Source organism: Haematobia irritans, chromosome 3, assembly GCF_050003625.1.
Source record: "Haematobia irritans isolate KBUSLIRL chromosome 3, ASM5000362v1, whole genome shotgun sequence".
NCBI lineage: Eukaryota > Metazoa > Arthropoda > Insecta > Diptera > Muscidae > Haematobia > Haematobia irritans.
The window spans coordinates 211,782,125-211,808,554 of record NC_134399.1 but is presented as its reverse complement, the minus strand read 5'-3'; the positions used below and the strand labels follow the sequence as shown (position 1 = coordinate 211,808,554).

Sequence of the window (26,430 nt, the reverse complement as noted above, 5' to 3'; positions counted from 1 at the left end):
CCTATACTAATACTATGTACCAAATTTCAGCCGGATCGGATGAAATTTGCTGCTCTTAGAGGATCCGCAAAGCAAATCTGGGGATCGGTTTATATAGGGGCTATATATAATTATGGACCGATATGGACCAATTTTTGCATGGTTGTTAGATAACATATACTAACACCACGTACTAATATGCTACACTTATAGGATCCGCAAGCCAAATCTGGGGGTCCGTTTATATGGGGGCTATACGTAAAAGTGGACCGATATGGCCCATTTGCAATACCATACGACCTACATCAATAACAACTACTTGTGCCAAGTTAGAAGTTTAGTTTAATTTTTTTTTCTTTGTTCATAATTATTTATAGACTCCTCTATATAAGCTGATCAAGAACTGAAAGGCTGAAGAAGTTCTAAAATACCATGAAATCGTAACCCAAGTAATTCTATTGTGGATTATAGTCTTTAGTAGACAGGGTACATTACGACCGTATATACTTGTGTAAAGGGTGATACGGTCAAAATTTGGTCAATATAAACTTGACGTATTTCTTTCAATTTTGCATATAAAAAACACTGAACACCCCTCATTTTGAAGGTGTGTGTGTAGAATGTTGCTCCTATTTTGATTTTGGAATTCACTTTTCAGTTGTCAAAATGCCATCCAAACAAGAAGAGCAGCGTATCAAAATTTTGCTCGCGCATCGCGAAAATCCGAGCTACTAGCACGCAAAGCTGGAAAAATCGCTAAAAGTGGCCAAATCAACCGTTACAAATGTAATTAAAGTGTTTGGGAAACGTTTGTCGACAGCCAGGAAGTCTGCATCGGGGGGAAATCGAAAACCGGAAGCCGCTGAGACGACAAAGAGAGTTGCCGGTAGTTTCAAGCGAAACCCTAACCTCTCTCTCCGAGATGCCGCAAATAAGCTGGGTGTATCGTCTACAACCGTACATCGAGCCAAAAAACGAGCCGGACTATCGACTTACAAGAAGGTAGTGACTCCAAATCGCGATGATAAACAAAATACGACGGCCAAAGCGCGATCCCGGAGGCTGTACACGACGATGGTGACGAAGTTTGACTGCGTGGTAATGGACGACGAAACCTACGTCAAAGCCGACTACAAGCAGCTTCCGGGACAGGAGTTTTATACGGCAAAAGGAAGGGGAAAGGTAGCAGATATTTTCAAGCACATAAAACTGTCAAAGTTCGCAAAGAAAAACCTGGTTTGGTAAGCCATCTGTACCTGTGGCTTGAAAAGCAGCATTTTCATAGCTTCCGGGACTGTCAACCACGAAATTTACGTGAAAGAGTGTTTGAATAAACGCCTGCTGCCTTTCCTGAAGAAACACGGTTGTTCCGTACTGTTTTGGCCGGATTTGGCATCTTGCCATTACGGTAAAAAGGCCATGGAGTGGTACGCCGCCAACAACGTGCAGGTGGTTCCCAAGGACAAGAACCCTCCCAACACGCCAGAGCTCCGCCCAATTGAGAAATACTGTGCTATTGTCAAGCGGAACCTAAAGAAGACCAAAAAACTGCTAAGGACGAGCAGCAGTTCAAGGCAAACTGGCTTTCTGCGGCGAAGAAGGTGGACAAGGTGGCTGTACAAAATCTGATGGCAGGTGTCAAGCGTGAGGCCCGGCAATTCGGATTTGGAAAAGCGAAAGCCTAACTGAATATTTTTTCTGAATTTTATAATAATTGAACTTGAAAAAGAAATTTAATTTGATTTTATAAATAATCGATTTCACCGATTTACACGCGTTTTCCCTTGACCAAATTTTGATCGTATCACCCTTTATCATCTAAAGTTTATAGCTTTTTCAGGGATCGTATTTTTGTCAAATCTCAATGAAGAAAGTCCAGTAATGATGTACTCTCACATTCTTTATTTTTATACCCTCCATCACATCGAAATATTGGTCTAAGACCTCATGTATACTTGATGTATACTTTACATATATTCTGGGTCGTGGTGAAATTCTGAGTCGATCTAGCGATGTCAGTCCGTCTGTCCGTCTGTCCGGCTGTCCGGCTGTCCGTCCGTCTGTGGAAATCACGCTAACTTCCGAACTAAAGAAGCTATCGACTTGAAACTATGCACAAGTAGTTGTCATTGATGTAGGTCGGATGGTATTGCAAATGGGCCATATCTGACCACTTTTACGTATAGCCCCCATATAAACGGATTTCATCATTTTAGTTAAAATTTTCCAAAATTAATTAAATTTTAAAAATTAACCAAAATTGTTCTTCCTGGCCGGTTCACTGTTTTTGCTGCCTATCTTCTTGTAATATTTGCTGTATTGCTAGCATCCATTTATTATTTTGTTCAGGCCGTGTTCTTTAGTTTAATTTTTTCTTTGTTGTTTATATTTATCTTAAAAAAATCTTAATACATAAAACTTATAAAACTAATACACAAATAGAAAAAAAATAAATAAATCTTAACAATTTCCTATGTTGTTGTTGTTGTTTTTTTTTTTTTTTTAATGAGACACATTCAATTACAATTTAATCACAGATGATTGTTTCTTATTGTTACCATATCAATATAATAACATAATTATATTGAATCAATAGCCATACATATAGATTTGATAACCCAAATTTGATGTCTGATTGCAACTGATCAATATCTTACAAAAATCTAATCCAGTACCGCCATCCACAAAATAGGTATCGCAAGCAGTTGTCGACACATCTGCATAAATTTGAACGCAACTCACGCATAATCCTTTTCGATTTTCCCCCGGATAACGTATGAGAACTTCTGCATCCTCGTTGCGAGTGAATTGTGTTTCGTCCATGTAGGTCAAGATTAAACGATCACCTGAAACAAAACGATAATAAATCATTTTAATATTTGCTGAATTAACAGATACATAAAATCAATATGCCTAAGTTTCAGTTACTACACTGAAAAAAATGTTGAGCTAATATGAAATAACAGGCTATTTCAGCAAAATTAATTATTTCTTTAAAATTAATAAATTTGACTTCCTTTTTATTTTATTCCTTTTATTTTTGTTAAAAATTAATTATTCTCCAATTTGTAGGTTTTTAAATTTTCGGACAAAATTTCATTTCAATTTTTTTTTTTTTTTGGAATTAAGAAAACATTTTTACTTTGAAGTATCCGTTATAATTTGAATTTTTAAACTGGCATTTGTTTGTACGTGAATACCTTAAAAAATTTTAATTTTATTGATCCTAGATTTAACTCCAAATAGGTTGCTAAAACATGTCTTTATTTTAGATAAACCGCATCTTTGACTCGAAATCAATACCAAATTCCTCAAGAGAAGGCCAAAATCATTGGATCCAAGTAAACTTTTTTTAGTGCACATAAACCTATCCCTAGTTTTGACTAACTTTCTAATAGGTCCATAAGTATATATACCCATATATAACGACCCCCTAAAATTTGATTCCTGAAGCCTCATGCACTGAAAAAAATATTGTGAGGCTTTAAAATAAGAATGCGAATTTTGCTTAGCATAGAAGACACATTTCGCTAATATAAAATGTTTTCCTTGTCGATAAGCCTTTCAATGAAAACTTTTTGTCCTTATAGTTAAGTGATTCGACTTAAAATTGGATATCTTTACATGCAAGACAATTCTGTTTGATTAAGGTCTACTTGGCTTTAATAGTTCTGGAAACTTCTTTAAAATTAATGAAATCGTCATTTGTTTGTTTGTTAACATTTTGTATCTTGACTACAAAGTAAAAAACGCGTTCAAAATTAAGAGATATTTTTCAATATTTTATTTCAAACACGTCTTTTACATCAAACATAGCATAATTTCTACTTAAAGTCTAATCTGAATTTAACAATTTAAATTCCCTGCAAAAAAAAATTGGAAAAATTGGAAGGAACTCACAACTTTAAAGTATTTCCAAAAGATGTACTTCCAACGATGTTCTTAATTTTAATTACACGGGATTTGATTCAATTTTTGCAACTCGCTCCATTTCTTATTTTTAACGGGTAATTTTAACTTTTTTGTTTCAAAAAGGTTAAAAACAGAATAAGAAAAATGGTACAAATTATTGACTTTTTGTCGAAAAAATGCTAAATCCATTCAAGAAATATTGCGAATCTTTGAAAATATTTTTGGTCAAACTTTTCAGACAAGCCTTACAATGCATTAAAAATCATAAAAGAAATTATAAAAATTATTTATTTGGCAAAATATGACAAAATTTTTTAATTCACATCCAAAGCACTGAATTCGAATCACACCTTAAGAAGTGATGCAAAATTCAGTGCTATGGCTGTTGAAATGATGGACATCCTTCCTATAGCCATGGTCGCCACTCGTGTCAAATATAATCTACGAAAATTTTACGAAAAATCGACCAAATTTAAAAAATTGTCTTGTCATAATTTTATTTCTATAGGAAACTTTCTCAAAATTTTATTTCTATAGGAAATTTTATCAAAATGTTTTTTCTATAGAAAATTTTGTCTAAATTTTATTTCTATAGAAAATTTTGTCTAAATTTTATTCCTATAGAAAATTTTGTCAAAATTTTATTTCTATAGAAAATTTTGTCAAAATTGTATTTCTATAGAAAATTTTTTCAAAATTTTATTTCTATAGAAAATTTTTTCAAAATTTTATTTCTATAAAAAATTTGGTCAAAATGTTATTTCTATAGAGAATTTTGTCAAAATTTTATTTCTATAGAAAATTTTGTCAAAATGTTATTTCTATACAAAATTTGTCAAAATTCTACTTCTAAAGAAATTTTTGTCAAAATTTTATTTCTATAGAAAATTTTGTCAAAATTTTATTTCCATAGAATATTTTGTCAAAAAAGGGTTTTCTTTAGAAAATTTTATCAAAATTTTATTTCTATAGAAAATTTTGTCCAATTTTTGTTTCTATAGAAAATTTTGTCAAAATGTTATTTCTATAGACAATTTTGTCAAAATTTTATTTTTATAGAATATTTTGTCAAAATGTTATTTCTATAGAAAATTTTGTCAAAATTTTATTTCTATAGCAAATGTTGTCAAAATTTTATTTCTATAGAAAATGTTGTCAAAATTTTATTTCTATAGAACATTTTGTCAATATTTTATTTCTATAGAAAATTTTGTCAATATTTTATTCTATAGAAAATGTTTTCAAAATTTTATTCTATAGAAAATTTTTTCAAAATTTTATTTTCATAGAAAATTTTGTCAAAATTTTATTTCTATAGAAAATTTTTTCAAAATTTTATCAAAATGTTATTTTTATAGAAAATTTTGTCAAAATGTTATACTCGTATCTATAGAATATTTTGTCAAATTTTTATTTCTATAGAAAATTTTGTCAACATTTTTTCTCTAGAAAATGTTGTCAATATTTAATTTCTATAGAAAATGTTGTCAAAATTTTATTTCTATAGAAAATTTTGTCAAAATTTTATTTCTATAGAAATTTTTGTCAAAATTTTATTTCTATAGAACATTTAGTTAAAATTTTATTTCTATAGAAAATTTTGTCAAAATTTTATTTCTATAGAAAATTTTGTCAAAATTTTATTTCTATAGAAAATGTTGTCAACATTTTATTTCTATAGAAAATTTTGTCAAAATTTTATTTTTATAGAATATTTTGTCAAAATTTTATTTCTATAGAAATTTTTGTCAAAATTTTATTTCTATAGAAAATTTTTTCGAAATTTCATTTATTTAGAAAATTTTGTCAAAATTTTATTTCTATAGAAAATGTAAAAATTTTATTTCTATAGAAAATTTTGTCAAAATTTTATTTCTATAGAAAATTTTGTCAAAATTTTATTTCTATAGAAAATTTTGTCAAAATTTTATTTCTATAGCAAATGTAAAAATTTTATTTCTATAGCAGATTTTGTCAAAATTTTATTTCCATAGAAAATTTTGTCAAAATTTTAATTTTATAGAAAATTTTGTCAAAATTTTATTTCTATAGAAGATTTTGTCAAAATTTAATTTCTGACCAATTTTATATGTAGCCTCCATATAAACGGACCAGATTTGGCTTGCGGAAGCTCTAGGAGAAGCAATATTCATCCAATCCGGTTGAAATTTGGTACATGGTGTTAGTATATGGTCTCTAATATTTACGCTAAAATTGGTCCATATCGGTCCATAATTATATATATTGCCCTCATATAAATCGATTCCCAGATTTGAACTCCGGAGCCTCTTGGAGGAATAAATTTCATCCGATTCGGTTGAAATTTGGTACGTTGTGTAAGGATTTGGCCATACCAAAATTGTTCCATATCGGTCTATAGTTATATATAGACACCCTATCAAACAAAAATTGTTCCATATCAGTTCATAATTGTATATAGCCCCCATATAAAGAAATCCCCATCACCAACAGTTCAAATAGGTTCGTATTTATAGACTCCCTAATTTATATACAGATCAAGAACTGATTTATATTCGTTTTAAATCCGCCTCTTTTTGTCTAATACGATACGACGATGTTAAGAAGTTTTAAGATACCTTGCCATCGGTAAGTATTACCACAACCCATGTAATTCGATTGTGGATGACAGTCTTTTGTAGAACTTTTTACGCCATCCATGGTGGAGGGTGCATAAGATTCGACCTAGCCGAACTTACGCCGTAAATACTTGTTTCATTTAAAAATCAGTCATTGAAATAACTGTTTTTTCTCCTCATATATATATTATCTTTTCTGAGAGATTATTCTGATGGATTTGAAAATAAATAAGACCTTCACATCTATAGATATCGGCAATAGACTATATCGGAAAACTGAAACACTTCACAAAACACTATTCAGACCACTTTCCTATGAAGATGTTTACAATATTAACTTCGCATCTGATTTCAATGTAATCATTTTCAAGGACTTTAAATACCAATTCAATATTTACAAACTTATACCAAGTGTTTATCTCGTAGTCGAATATGATGACGAATGTTTGCCAATAACGCAGTGTAAATTGGAAAATGCAGCTTTTGATTGTTGAAATTGTTGTTTTCTAAATATGAATATTAGAATGTACTGTGATTTGAAATAGTATTTCCTTTACAAGAGTCCAATCTTTAAGATTTTTTATTTCACCGACAGACAGACAGTGGATTCCATTTTCAAGTATCTATTAGATGTTGGTTGAGTGGTGTGAAATCATAGATAACAATACCAATAGATCTATTTAACGATATACTACAATACCAGTAGCAATACAGTAGTTTATCATTAATCAGTTTTTTCAATATTATAGAGTGACAAACTTTATTCCGGAAGTAGTTTTGCTTCTATTCATGAAGTTTCAAAAGTCTCTTTAATTTACCAATATTTTATCGGTTGTTACGGGTCTATTCTTCAACTATTAGCATGTGACGTATTGTTTTATTACCTTCACTGAAAAAAAAATCCGTAGTTAAACTAACGCTAAATTTAACTTCTTTTTATTGCAAAAAAAAAATATTTGTTTCTAGTTAAAATTTAAAATTGTTTCGAAATTTTCCACAGCCCAATGAACTTTTCCTAACTAACGCGAGAGAAAATTTTTAATTTTTAAGTTGTCGTTAATACGTTTTTAAAGAACTCTTCTAGAACATGAAAAAAAGAATAAATTGTAATTTGTGCCCTAGAAGTACGCAAAGCTCAAATTTGAAAGAGAAATATGTCTTAAAAATATCCTTACTTCATGTCCCCGCTTCTTTAGGTCGTAATCAATATCAACATCATTAAAGTACTCACTTAATAACTCAAATACTGAAAAAAATATTTATATGATATTAAAGATTACGCCACCTAAATTTTAGGATGTGCAATTTACAAAATATTAAGGACAATTTTTTTATGTAAAAGAAAGTTTATAATCTTTGCTTCAAAAAGTTTATAAATTTGCGCCCCTCCATTAATGTCGTATGTCTTTGAACTAAGGCAAATTTTCCTAAAGTAAAGAAACACATTTTCGATTTAAAGAAATTATTAAATTAACTAAATTCACTGAAATATTTAAACTTTTATTATTATTGGTTCTAGATAGGTTGCCAAAAATTTTTTTATTTTAAAGAATTTGCATATTGTTTTAAATTTAAAATAAAAATTTCGCGTTTTTAGAATTAGTACACAAAAAAAAAATCCGTAGTTAAACTAACGCCAAATTTAACTTATTTTTATTGCAAACAAATTATTTGTTTGTAGTTTAATTTTATTATTTTTTGCGAAACTTTCCACAGTATGTCCTAAACATTTTATGAACTAAACGCGAGTATAAAGTCAATTTTTAACTAAAACAAATAAGTCAATTTTTAACTAAAACAAATGAAAAATTACGATTCCCAAAAATAGTAAGAATGACTACTGTATGGTTAAAATGGTCATGATTTGGCGCCAATGATTTTCTTCTTTACTTTTAGTTAATTTTTTCTTCAATGAGATCAACAGTTAAAAAGTACAACATGGTATTAAATTTTTCTGGTTTTAACAACACTTCGTGGAAATCTCAAAACATGGAGTACAAAATAGTTTAATTTTCGCGCGAGGTAGTTCATTCTTCCTATAAAACAGTTTACTTTTTTCGGTGTATATGGGGGGTTGGTACTAATTTTAAGAACGCGAAAATTTCATTTTAAATTTAAAATTTACTCATTTTAAAAATTATGAACTATTTTGTGCATCATACGACAAAAGTTTACTTGGATCCAACGATGCAAAAATTTGACAAAAATTTCTATAGAAATAAAATTTTGACAAAATTTTCTATAGAAATAAAATTTTGACAAAATTTTCTATAGAAATAAAATTTTGACAAAATTTTCTATAGAAATAAAATTTTGACAAAATATTCTATAGAAATAAAATTTTGACAAAATTTTGTATAGAAATAAAATTTTGACAAGATTTTCTATAGAAATTAAATTTGGCAAAATTTTCTAAGAAATTAAATTTTGACAAAATTTTCTATAGAAATAAAATTTTGACGAAATTTTTTAATAGCATTAAAATTTTGACAAAATATTCTATAGAAATAAAATGTTGACAAAATTTTCTATAAAAATAAAATTTTTACAAAATTTTCTGTAGAAATAAAATTTTGACAAAATTTTTTATAGATATTAAATTTTGACAAAATTTTCTATAATAATAAAATTTGTTTTTTATAGTTGGTTTGTTCTTTAATCATATTTGTTGTTTTGATCTCAGCTTAAAAACTATTGCGTTGATTAAACTACAAGAGTAAAGGGTGATACGGTCAAAATTTGGTCAATATAAACTTGACGTATTTCTTTCAATTTTGCATTTAAAAAACCTGAACACCCCTCATTTTGAAGGTGTGTGTGTAGAATGTTGCTCCTATTTTGATTTTGGAATTCACTCTTCAGTTGTCAAAATGCCGTCCAAGCAAAAAGAGCAGCGTATCAAAATTTTGCTCGCGCATCGCGAAAATCCGAGCTACTAGCACGCAAAGCTGGAAAAATCGCTAAAAGTTGCCAAATCAACCGTTACAAATGTAATTAAAGTGTTTTGGGAACGTTTGTCGACAGCCAGGAAGTCTGGATCGGGGGGAAATCGAAAACCGGAAGCCGATGAGACGACAAAGAGAGTTGCCGGTAGTTTCAAGCGAAACCCTAACCTCTCTCTCCGAGATGCCGCAAATAAGCTGGGCGTATCGTCTACAACCGTGCATCGAGCCAAAAAACGAGCCGGACTATCGACTTACAAGAAGGTAGTGACTCCAAATCGCGATGATAAACAAAATACGACAGCCAAAGCGCGATCCCGGAGGCTGTACACGACGATGCTGACGAAGTTTGACTGCGTGGTAATGGACGACGAAATCTACGTCAAAGCCGACAACAGCAGCTTCCGGGACAGGAGTTTTATACGGCAAAAGGAAGAGGAAAGGTAGCAGATATTTTCAAGCACATAAAACTGTCAAAGTTCGCAAAGAAATATCTGGTTTGGCAAGCCATCTGTACCTGTGGCTTGAAAAGCAGCATTTTCATAGCTTCCGGGGCTGTCAACCAAGAAATTTACGTGAAAGAGTGTTTGAATAGACGTCTGCTGCCTTTCCTGAAGAAACACGGTTGTTCCGTACTGTTTTGGCCGGATTTGGCATCTTGCCATTACGGTAAAAAGGCCATGGAGTGGTACGCCGCCAACAACGTGCAGGTGGTTCCCAAGGACAAGAACCCTCCCAACACGCCAGAGCTCCGCCCAATTGAGAAATACTGGGCTATTGTCAAGCGGAACCTAAAGAAGACCAAAAAAACTGCTAAGGACGAGCAGCAGTTCAAGGCAAACTGGCTTTCTGCGGCGAAGAAGGTGGACAAGGTGGCTGTACAAAATCTGATGAAAGGTGTCAAGCGTGAGGCCCGGCAATTAGGATTTGGAAAAGCGAAAGCCTAACTGAATATTTTTCCTGAATTTTATACTAATTGAACTTGAAAAAGAAATTTAATTTGATTTTTTAAATAAACGATTTCACCGATTTACACGCGTTTTCCCTTGAGCAAATTTTGACCGTATCACCCTTTAGTTTAACCAACAGAGGAAAAATAATGTTTGTCAAATTTATTTAGGCAAAGCCCTATAGACTGACTGCAAGATGGTTTGATGGACACACGTTTCGGAATTACCACATTCCTCATCAGCATCCTCAACTTGCAAGCAAAACTATCAACCAATTATCAGAATAAATTCGGGTAGTTCACTAAACCAAAAGTGCACCACACTTGAACCTTCCGAAAAAAGGTTTATGATAGTTGGCCTTTGCCTAAATAAATCTTTGTACAACGATCTCCTTTTCCTTTACCACCGTCAAATCATCGATTTGAGTGCAGTTGGCTGACAATTTTCTATAAAAATTAAAATTTTGACAAAATTTTCTATAGAAATAAAGTGTTAACAAAATTTTCTATAGAAATAAAGTGTTGACCAAATTTTCTATAAAAAATAAAATTTTGACAAAATTTTCCATAGAAACAAAATTTTGACAAAATTTTCTATAGAAATAAAATTTTGACAAAATTTTCTATAAAAATAAAATTTTGACAAAATTTTCTATAGAAATAAAATTTTGACTAAATTGTCTATAGAAATAAAATGTTGACTAAATTTTCCATAGAAATAAAATTTTGACAAAATTTTCTACAGTAATAAAATTTTGACAAAATTTTCTATAGAAATTAAATTTTGACAAAATTTTCTAAGGAAATAAAATTTTTAATAGCATTAAAATTTTGACAAAATTTTCTATAGAAATAAAATTTTGACAAAATTTTCTATAGAAATAAAATTTTCACAAAATTTTCTATAGAAATAAAATTTTGACAAAATTTTCCATAGAAATAAAATGTTGACTAAATTTTCCATAGAAATAAAATTTTGACTGAATTTTCCATAGAAATAAAATTTTGACAAAATTTTTTATAGAAATAAAATTTTGACAAAATTTTCTATTGAAATAAAATTTTGACAAAATTTTCTATAGAAATAAAATTTTGACAAAATTTTCTATAGAAATATAATTTTAACAAAATTTTCTATAGAAATATAATTTTGACAAAATTTTCTATAGAAATAAAATTTTGACGAAATTTTCTATTGAAGTAAAATTTTTGACGAAATTTGCTATAGAAATATAATTTTAACAAATTTTTCTATAGAAATAAAATTTTGACAAAATTTTCTATTGAAATAAAATTTTGACAAAATTTTCTATAGAAATATAATTTTAACAAAATTTTCCATAGAAATAAAATTTTGACAAAATTTTCTATAGAAATAAAATTTTGACGAAATTTTCTATAGAAATAAAATGTTGACAAAATTTTCTATAGAAATAAAATTTTGACAAAATTTTCTATTGAAATAAAATTTTGACGAAATTTTCTATAGAAATATAATTTTAACAAAATTTTCTATAGAAATAAAATTATGACAAAATTTTCTATAGTAATAAAATTATGACAAAATTTTCTATAAAAATGAAATTTTTACAACATTTTCCATAGAAATAAAATTTTGACAAAATTTTCCATAGAAATAAAATTTTGACAAAATTTTCCATAGAAATAAAATTTTGACAAAATTTTCTAAGAAATAAAATTTTTACAAAATTTTCTATAAAAATAAAATTTTTACAAAATTTTCTATAAAAATAAAATTTTTACAAAATTTTCTATAGAAACAAAATTTTCTATAGAAATAAAATTTTGACAAAATTTCTATAGAAACAAAATTTTGACAAAATGTTCTATAAAATGTTCTATAAAATTTTAAAAAAATTTTCTATAATTTGTATATAGGCAAAATGTTTTTCATATCTAGCAAAAAAACAACGAACTTTAAACCGAAGATGCAAAATCCCCAATATAAATTCAAGCCTTAAGCTTAAGCTTTTTTTTTCGTTCTTTAAAACGAAAATTATCGTTCTTTTTTATATAGAAAAAATTACCATGGCAAGGTAATTATGCCAGCATGAATGCGCTGGAAAAAATTAATTACACGGGAATGAGCCAAAATGAAGACATATTTTATTCGTGCAACTTGTATCTCGATTTCCGACACAGAAGAATAGTTAAACTAAGAGGTAGTCATATAGAGAAAATTTTAATTCTGAAATCTAGATAACTTCCGCACATCTTTGCTATTTGAGTCAATTAAAAAATATTTTAACACAAAAAAATAGGGTAGTTGCAATTAATGCTTCTTCTTGTTTAAATTAGAATGTGTTATTTTGCATTTTAATCCTTGTTTCCCCTATTTGGATTTATTTAATCAAACTGTCACCATTTCAAAAATATTTGCTACAGCTCTAAATATTTTCACCGTAAATATGTTTCCTTTGTACGTATATTTTATGCAGACTTGCAGGACATTTTACTTTGTTATTAGAAAGAGTAGCACTTTTTTCGATTTTTGTAAATAAATTTCGGTATAAAGTTTTTGAGCCTTTTTTGCATATGTATAGTACTTTAGTTCTTAGAATTCTTATTAATTCCATGTACATTTCTTAGCACTGTCGAAATGTCAATAAGTCGAATATTCTAAAATCGATTTTTTCTACATTAAAAAAATAATCGGAAGTTCTCACAACAATCCATTTTTTCCTATTTTTTATACATTTTTTATATTCGATAGTTTTTTTTTTAATTTCTGAATATGTTCTTTAATTCTTGGAATTCTTATTAGTTCCATGTACATATTCTTATCACTCTGCGTCAATTACAGCACTTTACATTGTGACATTAACACGCAACACTGAGCGATAACTGTTTTAATGCACTAACCACCAGAAAATGCTACATAATTAGTAGAGAATTTAAAAAAATTTACCATCAATTCTTTCACCGGATGAAAAAATAATATTGCCCTTGGCATAATGCTCCTTGTTGAATAACACTCTTGATGCATTTGGATTTAGAGCGAAATAACGTGTTTCATTTGTCACCGTTACAATGCCACTATGTTCAATATCCAGCGAGGATACATCACGGCCGTAAAAAACAGCGGTGGCTAAAAAAATCGCAAAGTAAAAAAACGCACTCGACTGCACTCCGTTGGAAGCCATATCAATTTTCTATTTGTTTTCTTTCTTTGTTATTTAATGGATGTTTCCAGCGATAGGATCACAAAACGATTGAAGTTAACTTTCAAAAATATTAACGTTTTTATAAACAAGTCAAATAATCAGACCAAGCACTCAACACCTTCATCAAAGGTCTTATCGCAAAGCGCCATTCAATTTGGTGTTGTGACTAGCTGTCTCTGCAGCTGATAGTACACGGAAAAAATAGAGAAAAAATTGAATGATACATTAGATTAGACGGAAAATAATGTTAATAATACTTAGGATGTCAATGAAAATGTTCATAATGTTTATGAAAAATTTTCCATAACATCATCATAGCAAGAATGAACTACCTCGATCGAAATTGAACGAAATTATACTCCACATTTTTAGATTCTATAGACATAAAATTTTGACAAAATTTTCTGTAGTAATGAAATTTTGTCAAAATTTCCTATAGGAACAAAATTTTGAAAAAAAACTCCTATAGAAATAGAATTTTGTCAAAATTTTCTATAGAAATAAAATTTTGACACAATTTTCTAAATAAATAAAATTTTGCACAATTTTCTATAGAAATAAAAATTTTACAAAATTTTCTATCGAAATGAAATTTTCACAAAATTTCTTATAGAAATGAAATTTTGACAAAACTTTCTATATTTTGACAAAATGTTTTATAGAAATGAAATTTTGACAAAATTTCCTATAGAAATGAAATTTTGACAAAATCTTCTATAAAAATAAAATTTTGACAAAACTTTCTATATTTTGATAAAATGTTTTATAGAAATAAAATTTTGACAAAATTTTCTATAGAAATAAAATTTTGACAAAATTTTCTACAGAAGTAAAATTTTTACGAAAATCTATTATAGAAATGAAATTAAAAAAAAAAAAATTATATAGAAATAAAATTTTGACAAAATTTTCTATAGACAAAAATTCTGTATAGAAATTCTTTATAGAAATAAAATTTTATTGTTGTTTTGGATCTCAGCTTAAAGCCATGCATTGACTAAATTACAAGTGTAGCTTAACCAACAGAGGAAAAGTATGCTTGTCAAATTTATTTGGGAAAAGCCCTATAGACTGCAAGATGGTTGGATGCACAGCTGTTTCGGAATTACCACATTCCTCATCAGCATCCTCTACTTTTCCCAAATAAATTTGACAAGCATACTTTTCCTCTGTTGGTTAAGCTACACTTGTAGTTTAGTCAATGCATGGCTTTAAGCTGAGATCAAAAACAACAATAACGATTGAAGAGAAGCCAACAATAACAAACAAAACAAATAAAATTTTGAAAAAAATTCCTATTGAAATAAAATTTTACAAAATTTTCTATAGAAATAAAATTTTACAAAATTTTCTATAGAAATAAAATTTTACAAAATGTTCTATAGAAATAAAATTTTACAAAATTTTCTATAGAAATAAAATTTTACAAAATTTTCTATCAAAATAAAATTTTATAAAATTTTCTATAAAAAAAATTTTGACAAAATATTCCATAGAAATAAATTTTTGACAAAATTTTCTATAGAAATAAAATTTTGACAAAATATTCCATAGAAATAAATTTTTGACAAAATTTTCTATAGAAATAAAACATTTGACAACATTTTTTATAGAAATAAAATTTTGCCAAAATTTTCTATAGAAATCAATTTTTTAAAAAATTTACTATAGAAGTGAAAAAAATGACATTTGACAAAAGTTCCTATAGATATGAAATTTTGACAAAATTTCCTATGGGAATGGAATTTTGATAAATCTCCTATAGAAATGAAATTTAAAAAAAAATTTCTATAGAAATGAATTTTGACAAATTTGACAAAATTTTCTGTAGAACTAAAATTTTGACAAAATTTTCTATAGAGCTAAAATTTTGACAAAATTTCTCTATAGGAATAAAATTTTGAAAAAATTTCCTATTGAAATGAAACTTTGACAAAATTGTCTATAGGAATAAAATTTTACAAAATTGTCTATAGGAATAAAATTTTCTATAAAAATAAAATTTTGACAAAATTTTCTAGAAATATATTTTGACAAAATTTCCTATAGAAATGAAATTTACCCAAAATTTCCTATAGAAAAGAATGTTTAACAAAATTTCGCGTAGAAACGAAATTTTGACAAAATTTCTTATGGAAATGAAATTTTCAAAAAATTTCCTATAGAAATGAAACTTTGACAAAATTTTCTTTAGAAATAAAATTTTACAAAGTTTTCAATAAAAATAAAATTTTGACAAAATTTCCTATAGAAATGAAATTTTGACAAAATTTTCAATAGAAATGAAATTTTGATAAATTTTTTTATAGAAATAAAGTTTTGACAAAATTTTCTATAAAAATGAAATTTTGACAAAATTTCCTATAGAAATGAAGTTTTATCAAAATTTCCTATAGAAACGAAATTTTGACAAAATTTCCTATAGAAATGAAAAATTTGACAAAATTTCCTATAAAAATGAAACTCTATTCCTATGGAAATGAAATTTTGACAAAATTTTCTATAGAAATGAAATTTTGGCAAAATTTTCTATAGAAATAATATTTTGGCAAAATTTTCCATAGGAATAAAATTTTGTTAAAATTTTCTATAGAAATAAAATTGTGACAAAATTTCCTATAGAAATGAAATTTTGACAAAATTTTCTATATAAATAAAATGTTGACAAAATTTTCTCTAGAAATGAAATTTTAGCAAAATTTTCAATAAAAATAAAATTTTGGCAAAATTTTCTATAGAAATGAGATTTTGACAAAATTTTCTATAGAAATAAAACGATGACACAACTTTCTATTTGATATTTTGACAAAATTTTCCATTTACCACACATGTGTGAATCCATTTAGAATAACTTTAAAGCACTTAGAAATGTAACCAACAAATAAGTCATCCGAAATGGGTATCATAAATTTTTTGGCTTATTATATTTTGTAATAAATATAATCGACGATAGAAATAATTTCCCCTAGGTAATAAAAAAATTCTGCATTATAGCGACAATGCATTTCCTTTGAGTAAATATAAATAACCGATTACTTAAGTTGAATTTATATATATCAGTATACTCGTGGAATCAATTCACTTTATCTATGACAGTATTATCATAAAGCGCTAGCCATTTTTAATCGTATTAGGGAGTAATCAAAATAACACTATGAATCGTTATAGACCAGATTAGATATTTTGGACACGATATATACAAAAAAAAACTACATTAAAATTAAAATAAAAAATGTTAGCATAAATAAATACAAATATTTTAGGCAGATGGCCTCTCATAGTGTAAAAGTGACAAATTTTTCAACTTTTTCAAGCGGTAATACTTTTGTGCCACTAACGGCCAATTTCATGTAGCTCCGTTAGGCTTTAACTCCCAGTTAACAGAAAGTAAATTGCAAATATCTTCTCTCCGGTTAACTTTAACTGAAAATTTTTCGGCAGTTATGTTCCTGACTGGCAAATGCAATCCGACATATTAAGTGTACAAATTAGTTAATTCAACAATTCATTTTAGTGGTAGAGAAGGACGAATATCGCTAAGATTAAATTTGAGTGAAAGCTTTCACTGAAGAGAAAAGCAAAGAGTTGCCACTTTCTCTATACTAGGTAATTCACAATTTCAATTTGATTGTTCAGTTATTTGAATTCAATTTGTTCAATTTCATTAAGAGTCCAATTCAAATATAAATTAATTCAGTAAATACAATTATACATATGCATTATATAGATATTTCAATCAAGGTAAAGATGGTTGAACAGGCTTCAACAAAGAGATTGAAATATAGTATAGTTATTAAAAATAGTTTCGTTTTTATTAAAAAAAAAATTAAGTGAATTAAAATTTTAATTCAATCAATTTGAATTAATTGAAATTTACTAATGAAATCAATTAATTTTTTAATCAAGTATTTTTTTTTTGTATGGCCAATTAAAACTGTAATTGATACTATCATATTTTCATGATTGAAGACATTTCATTTAAAATATTAATTTGATCAATTAATTTTGTGATTGAATCAGAAAAAACAATTTTTCTGTGTTTATGTGTCTCCATTTGAACCTGAATTTGAAAAAAAATTCAAAAATGTTATTTTATTTTGCAATAACATTTGCTGCAAACATGTTGCCCTTTTAAATGCATGACCCCACATAGAGTTCATACACTGAAACAAACAATGTTGTCCTGATGCCAAAGATTTCCTGTCATTAATTTACGAATACGTTTTTTACTTAGCTTAGCATAGAAGACATACACGCAAAGAAAAAAATGTTTGGAAAACGTGTACCGAAAAGTTTTTCTTTTGTTAGAGTTTTTTGAATTTCTTCGAAAATTTTAAACCTTTATCACCAAAAAAAAAAATCGTTTGTTACAAAATTTTTATTTTTTCAATAAAAAAATTACTTTTGAACCAACAACACAGTCCATTTCGTTTATATCAAGTACTGTTCTTTTCTGACTTTAAGTCTTTAATAAGACACATTTTACAGTTCATAGTCAAATTTTAATATATTAGTATGTAATGTTAGTATGTAATGTTAGTATGTAATGTTGAACATCTTTTCGGAATCTTCCGAACATATCTGGATATACAGTGAGTCACCGTGAAAATGGCCCACCAGAGTAAATGTAAATATTACATTTCATGTTAGCCTGATACCGAAGCAGGCAATTGACGTCCAAATGCATTATATCTAATTATACAATTATTTTTCGAGCTTTATGGACAGATAGATTAAGGAACATGGTTAATAGAGCCATTGAAAAGAAAACGCCAGATACAAATCTATACACGCTTGGACTGTACATGTTTCGGTTCGGGCGAATGAACCTTTCCACAGCCTTTAGTATAGATCTGGCTGGGAGAGATAACTCAATTTTGGGCCCTTTATGTTAACTCCTTATGGAGAAAACATTTGGGAATATTCCTCTTACAAATTGAATCGTCTTTTCTCCCTCTGTGGAAAGGTTCATTCGCCCGAACCGAAACATGTACAGTCCAGGCGTGTATAGATTTGTATCTAGCGTTTTCTTTTCAATGACTCTATTAACCATGTTCCTTAATCTATCTGTCCATAAAGCTCGAAAAATAATTGTATAATTAGGTAAATGTAAATATTTTGAAATTTTATCTCATATTTGGCCAATCAGAGATCCAAATGTTAGTTTTCTCTTAGGTAAATCTAATTAATAACAATATTTGGTGAGTATAAAGTTCAGGTTTCAGCTATAAATTATTGGAATCAGACATTTAAGAGAAATGTCAGAAATATCATGCCACAGTGAAAATGGCCCACCAAAAGAAATGGCAAAAATATAACGGGTTTCTTCCAGCATTTCATCACATTTGCTTTTACATGTTACATTACAATGTTCTTAGAATATTAAAAGTGCAAACACGCAACAAAGTGGTCGATTAAAATTTTCTTAAAAAAAGATAAAACAATCGAAAAATGGGACCTCACACTTCGTTTTATATGCGAAATTTAATAATAAATCATTTTAAAAACGGCGTAATTCAAAGGCGAATTGCAGAAATGGTTCAAGTCCCTCGTGGAACCATTAAAAATATAATTAAAAGGTATACCGATGAAAATCAGTTCAAAAAAACTGTTTTCTGACAGAGATGAACGATGGATAGTAAATAAATGTCGATCTAACCCCAAACTAAGTGCTCCAAATATTCGAGATTTGGTGGCCAAACATCTCCAAGTGAATTGCCATGCAGAAACCATCAGAATAGTTCTCCACAGATCAGGATTACATGGACGAATTGCAAGAAAGAAACCGTTCGTAAGTGCTAAGAATAAGAGAGACCGATTACTATTTGGCCATGCGTATACAGCAAAGAAATTTTCGTTTTGGAAAGATGTTCTATTCGTAGATGAGTCGAAATTCAACCTTTTTGGGTCAGATGGTAGAAGAAATGTGTGGAGAAAAGCAAACGAAGAACTGCACCCAAAGCATTTACGGCCAACTGTTAAACACGGCGGAGGGCATGTGATGGTTTTGGGTTCTTGCTCTGCTGCTGGTGTTGGAAATCTCATTTTTATTGAAGGCAACATGGACAATATGCAATATCTGTCTATTTTGAAAGATAATTTGAAGCAAAGTGCGGAAAAGCTGGGCATTGGTAGCTGTTTTCATTTTTACCAAGACAACGACCCAAAACACACAGCTCATGTTGTAATAGAGTGGCTGCTTTATAATTGTCCGCGTGTCATAAAAACTCCAGCCCAGTCTCCGGACTTAAATATAATAGAAAATTTGTGGTATAAACTTGAAGTGGAAATTCGAAAATATCATATATCCTGCAAGGAAACCTTGAAGAGAGCATTAGTGGAAGAATGGCAAAAAATAAGTCCTTCTTACACAACAAAATTGGTAGAATCCATGCCATGACGCATAAAATCAGTCATTAAGCAAAACGGATTTTCCACTAAATATTAGATATAATTTATTGAATTAAAATATTTAGTTAAACATTTTGGGTCATTTTCACTGTGGCGTGAGTTTTTTTGTTTTCCTTAAAAACACCTTTGTTTTATGAATTGATAGAATTTTAAGGTCTTTCTAATATTATATTTAGTTTGTATTTATCTATATTTTAAGAAAATAAAAGAAATTGAAATATATATTTGCAAGAAAATGAGGTTTTCATTCTAACAACTAAATTTGTGTGGGTGGGCCATTTTCACTGTGACTCACTGTATGTAAAAAAAAACAAAAAAAAAAAACTTTTTGGTGATCGGTCGAAGCAGGGCTCGAACCCACGACCCTTGGCATGCAAGGCGCAAGCTGTGCTATGTTAATATAACTTATATAGATAATTATCTATTGATGACAATAACAGCTACACAGTCTCACATAAGTTTACATACCCTTGAGGGTTTTACCTTATAACTAAACATGTTTCTTGTTGTTGTTTATAATCCAGACTAAAAACATCTTCTTGAAAATGGACAAATACTTTGTTTTTCAAATTAATTTACAAAATCTAAAGCATATATATGCATATTTTATTATATTTTAATAATTAAAGAAAATACAATTTCTTAAACCGTATGTAAACTTGTGTAAGACTGTGTACGTAGCTTAGTGGATAGTGTGCTCCTTACAAATTGCATGGTCCGCGGTTCGATTCTCAGTCCAGGCGAAAGGTAAAATTTTAAAAATTTATAAAATCGAATAATTTCTTCTACATTGTTTGTATTACAGAAAAAGGTACTAAGAACCAAAAAACCTCGTGTAAGTGAGAAAAATATGAGGGAAAATGCAATTAACCAGAACAGATTGTTTTTTTGAATAAGAATAAACGCTGGAAAAGAATAAACGTTTATCATAAAAAGTATATACTTTTCTCCCAAAGAAACTTCCTTACAGCGAAAAGCAAATGAGAAACGAACTTTGTTTGTCTAAATTTCGTTTGGGAGGAAAGAATTATTTTTTGCGTGTAGAAGAAAGTTTTTTTCCTCTCCCAAAAGTCAATGAACTTTTCAATGAAGTCTTGTTCTCATTATAATTAAGATATTTAACACGCCTTAAAGGCTTAATTAAAAAAAATCAAATTTGTTCCATAGTAGCAAGGACGCAAAACTCAAATTTTTACACCCAAAGAAATTTGTTAGTAGGGACAGCAGAAAAGTCTGCTAAAGCAGTAACTGTTTGCTGAAATAGTAAACAGTGTCGGCTATTTTTTAGCTCAATTACACCAAAACATGCCCAGAAATCTGAATATTTATCAAATTGAGACATAACATCAAACAAACTGTTTGCTGATCGTTTTTAGGAGCTTGTAAGTATATTACTGTGCAAAATATACCAAAATCTAATTTTGATTCTTAAATATGCTTTGGGAAAAAGTTTATAAAGTAAAATTTTTATTTGTTGTTCATTAGACCCTTTTTTGCTATGAGTGGCAGCAATTTCATGAGTTCTAGTTAAAAATACATCAGGGCATTAAATGTTTCTGGTTTTAACAACGCTTAATAACGGTTTGTGGAAATCTCAAAATGTTGAGTATAATTTATTTCAATTTTCACAGTTTACTTTTTTCTGTATATGAAATTATTAGTATTTAATGGAAAATAGCAATTACAATTTTTTGATATTTTTTCTAAGTGTACTCCCACTTCTTCCACTTTTAGTTTTTAAGATGCGAGAAGAAAAAATTTTGAATGATGGGTCTTAGTAAGGACCCCTCCCCCAAAGATTTACAATCCATGATGAATGGTAATAAGAGCTTTGGTCCGGCCAAACTAAAATACCACTCTGCTATCTCAAATCAAATTTAAGAATATTCCTATAAAGTAAAAAAGTGAAAGCGTCCAAATAACGCGAGCCATTACTGTCCCAGTTCCATGATATTTGTAGATACTTGCACTACACTATCACTTAATACCACCACTCCAAACCAAATTAAATAACAATAAAATTTTGGTATTTTATTGTATTTTGTTGGTGACATATAACATACCAGAGTAATGCATTACAGACATCAAGATTATTGCTTTTTATTGTTTTTTTTGTTTTTTTTGCAAATATTATATTTTTATCACTCCTATAAAAAAAATGTCTTGAATAATACCCCTTCAAATTTAATAACATTTTCCTTTATAAATATAAGTATGAGGAAATTGCTAATATTTCTATATATAGAAACCTTTACCCCGATTTACTGTGAAAGCCCTCTTGAGAGCTCACATTTATTTTTAATGACAGCAATTTCTATTTTTATATTTCAGTTAATACATACACTCAATTGATAAACCATCACAAATATGAGTGGGTTATTTATGTGAAAGTTGGCAAAAAAATAACAAAATAAAAATTTATGGGTGTTCATGAATAATAATAAATTTAATGTTCAACATTTAAAACTAGAAGCGAGCAAGTTTGTGATTCCATGACCGAAATTTTTCATTTCTGGCATATAGCCTCTCAGTTATGTTGGATATCTATGGTGTCATACATAGTTATCATTGAGCTAAGTACAGAATTCGATACACTCATTAATAACAGAGAAAAATTCTATAGCTATGGGATTATTCCAGAAATTTTTTTTTTGTTTTACATTTTGCATTTTTTGCCACCTTTTGATCGTTTTGTTACACTTTGTAATTAATTCCTTTTATACTATAATATTTTTTTAATTTGATCTCAAACCGACCTTTTTTCGGAAGGTTCAAGTGTGGTTTACTTTTGGGTTTAGTGAATTGCCTGAATTTATTCTGATAATTGGTTGATAGTTTTGCTGCAAGTAGAGGATGCTGATGAGGAATGTGGTAATTCCGAAACGTGGGTCCATCCAACCATCTTGCAGTCTATAGGGCTTTGCCCAAATAAATTTGACAAACATTATTTTCCTCCTACACTTGTAGTTTAGTCAATGCATGGTTTTAAGCTGAAATCAAACAAACAACAACAATGATTAAAGAAAAAAACCAACAATAACAAAACAAAACATTTGAAATAAAATTTTGGCAAAATTTCCCATAGAAATAATATTTGACAAAATTTTCTATAGAAATAAAATTTTTACAACATTTTCTATAGAAATAAAATGTTGATAAAATTTTCCATATAAATAAAATTTTTGACAAAGTTTTCTACAGAAAAAATTTTTTTTTTCTAGAAAAATAAAATTTTGATAAAATTTTTTATAAAAATAAAATTTTGACAAAATTTTCAATAGAAATAATATTTGACAAAATTTTCTATAGAAATAAAATTTTTACAACATTTTCTATAGAAATACAATTTTTCAAAATTTTCTACAACAATAAAATTTTGATAAAAAAAATGATTTTTGATTGTCGTGACAAGAATTAAAAGCAAAAAGTCTGTTTTCGTAGTTTTTTATACAGTAAAAATTATTCATTATAAACTTGCAAGAGAGTAAGAATGGATTTTAATCTTTTTCGAAAAATTTGCATAAATGTTTGCATTTATCAAATCACCATTAACTCATTTACAGGTTTTAAACCAATTAAATAAAATAAAAGTTTTGCAAAATTGTCTGTAGAAATAAAATTTTGACAAAATTTTCTATAGAATTAAAATTTTGACAAAATCTATAGAAATAAAATTTTGACAAAATTTTCTATAGAAATAAAAACTTGACAAAATTTTCTATAGAAATTAAGTGTTAACAAAATTTTCTATAGAAATAAAATTTTGACAAAATTTTCTATAGAAATAAAATTTTGACAACATCTTCTATAGAAATAAAATTTTGACAAAATTTTCTATAGAAATAAAATTTTGACAAAATTTTCTATAGAAATAAAGTTTTGACAAAATTTTCTATAGAAATAAAATTTTGGCAAAATTTTGTAGAGAAATAAAATTTTGCCAAATTTTCTAGAACAATAAAATTTTGATAAAAAATAAGATTTTTGATTGTTAAGATTTTGGTGGCCTTGCGCGTTCTTCATTTCTGACATCAAAATCATTATTTCTGAACCGTTGAATCCATCTTTTGCATGTTGCTCAAGATATTCATCAACATTTTTATCATGCTCATGTTTTCACTAAATTACGCAGACAATTCTAGGCATGTCCCCACATATTTATTTTATTTATTCATTATTGAGTAACACGCAAGCCTACAAGGCCAATAAATTTATTACATGGTAAACATATCCCAATATCTAAATTATATATAATGATAAAAATATTATATTTTATAGTCTTTTGATTTTTCTTTGGTTCCCCACCATAATTACCTCGAACAGTAAGATACATATTATTAATAATACGTCCAGATTAGCAACATATCTTTCTCCCTAAGTACATGCGATCAACCTTGCAAAAAGTAACTATAAGCCTTCAAACGAAACGTGTTGTTGGTATGTAAAAATAACCTAAGATCCACAGGTAACTGATTCCATATACGAGCAACACGTATCAAAAATGACTTCTCGAACTTAGAGTTAACAATTCAGGGTATTACTATCTGCGTATTACGACCAGACATCGAAAACATCATGAAATATCATTTACATACTAAAGGAAAACAAGGGTCCCAAAACCCAGTCTTGGGGAACCCCTTTATTAACATGGCAAATGCTCGATGTCTTTCCATTCATAGAAACAAACTGAAACCTGCAGCTCAAATATGACATTATAAGTTTACATGCTGAATAAGAAAAATTAAATTGATATCTAAGTTTCTCAATCAAAATGAAATGGTTAACAGAGTTGAAGGCTTTCGTTACGTCCAAAGAAACCAACACGTCAGAACTTCCATGATTCAAATGACCCCTAACATAATCAGTGAGATGTAGTACCAGTGCTGTAGCGCTACGACCCTCTCTAAAGCCAAACTGTCCATCAAAAATCCGTATAGAACTTCGCGAGGTGCTGTTCCTTCGTGAGGTGCTCGCAAATCTTGGACAATACAGGGAGTATAGAAATCGGTTGCAAGTCTTCGGGGCCACACACCCAAGGCCGTATTCAGGGGGGGGGGGGTGAGGGGGATCAAACCCCCCCCCGAAATGAATGAATGTTTTTATATAAATAAATATATATTTTTAGCTGCATAGAAAAATCTTATCGAAGATGTTGAAGAAAAGCTGAAGGTTTTATTTTGAAAAACGCTTACCTATAAAACTTGCACAAATCATAGAATACTAGTTGAAAAGCCCGTCAAACGACGGACGAAAAAAACAAATTGTTTTTGTTCTCGCACCACAAATTTCATTTTTGGAAAATGTCTTTCTGCTTTTTATGTGTGTTTGTTGTTCTTTTTGTGAACATGACTCGCTTTGTTTGGCCATAGCAACAACAACGAAACAGCCAAACACACATGTGTAAATGGCGCAAAACTGCGAAAAGAACCTGCCTAATTCAGCGATGGAAGCACTTGGAAAGTGCAATAAAGAGATATTTCCAAACGTGCATATTCTTTTAAAAATTTTGGTCACTTTGCCAGTTACTCAGGGATTTTTAAGAAAGTACAAAAAAGGTATTTTTTGAGCGGAAAGGTACTTTTTACTAAATTTCAACAAAAATTTCACTGGAAGATTATTGTCAAGAGACTGAATTTTAAAGAAAATAAAATTTGGACAAAATTTTCTATATAATAAAATTTTGCAAACATTTTCTATAGAAATAAAATTTTTACAAAATTTTCAATTGAAATAAAATTTTGCAAAAATTCTATATAGAAATAAAATTTTGACATCATTTTCTACCGAAATAAAAAAAATCGATAGTATAGAATCGCATTCTTTTTTCGACTAAAACATTCTTGAAGTTCAATAAAATCCTGTTTTTGACTATGTCTTTTACAAAATCGAGATTTTCTTCCCACATGAACATGTCTGTCATATTTGTAAAAGACTATTAGCAAATAAGGTTGATAAAGACTTTCTCAAAATAGTAAAATATTTTGTCAAACCTATTGTACCATAAATCTGATATCGACTCAAAAATGTCTTCACAAAAGGTACTAAATCCTTCGCGGGGGTACTACGGTACTGACCGGGGTGAAAACGTATTGAAAAAAGTACTACAGTACTGCATTTTCCATCTCTGCAGTTACTACGTGCTCATCCGAACGTTCATTTTCAACAATGAAGAGATTAAAGACGTATCTTAGAAATTCGACTAGCGAGAGTAGACTCAATGGATTGGCATTAATGTCGGTTCATCGCCGAATAAATGTGCCGACTGAAGAAGTCATTGATTTATTTGCTGCCCAAAAAGCCCGTCGGCTCAATTTAATATTATAAAACAAGTAAGGAAAGTCTAAAGTCGGGCGGGGCCGACTATATTATACCCTGCACCACTTTGTAGATTTAAATTTTCGATACCATATCACATCCGTCCAATGTGTTGGGGGCTATATATAAAGGTTTGTCCC

At 28.8% G+C, this 26,430-nt stretch overlaps 1 protein-coding gene across 1 annotated transcript; it reads right to left on the bottom strand.

Moving 5' to 3' along the window:
• Positions 1 to 2,499: 2,499 nt before the first annotated feature.
• On the bottom strand, positions 2,500 to 13,622 carry LOC142231972 (uncharacterized). The gene is made up of 2 exons (XM_075302648.1): positions 13,309 to 13,622; positions 2,500 to 2,825 (listed from the first exon to the last, which is right to left on the bottom strand). The coding sequence occupies exons 1-2, from the start codon at positions 13,541 to 13,543 to the stop codon at positions 2,569 to 2,571; spliced, it is 492 nt and encodes a 163-aa protein (XP_075158763.1). The 5' UTR covers positions 13,544 to 13,622; the 3' UTR covers positions 2,500 to 2,568.
• Between the last annotated feature and the right edge of the window lie 12,808 nt (positions 13,623 to 26,430).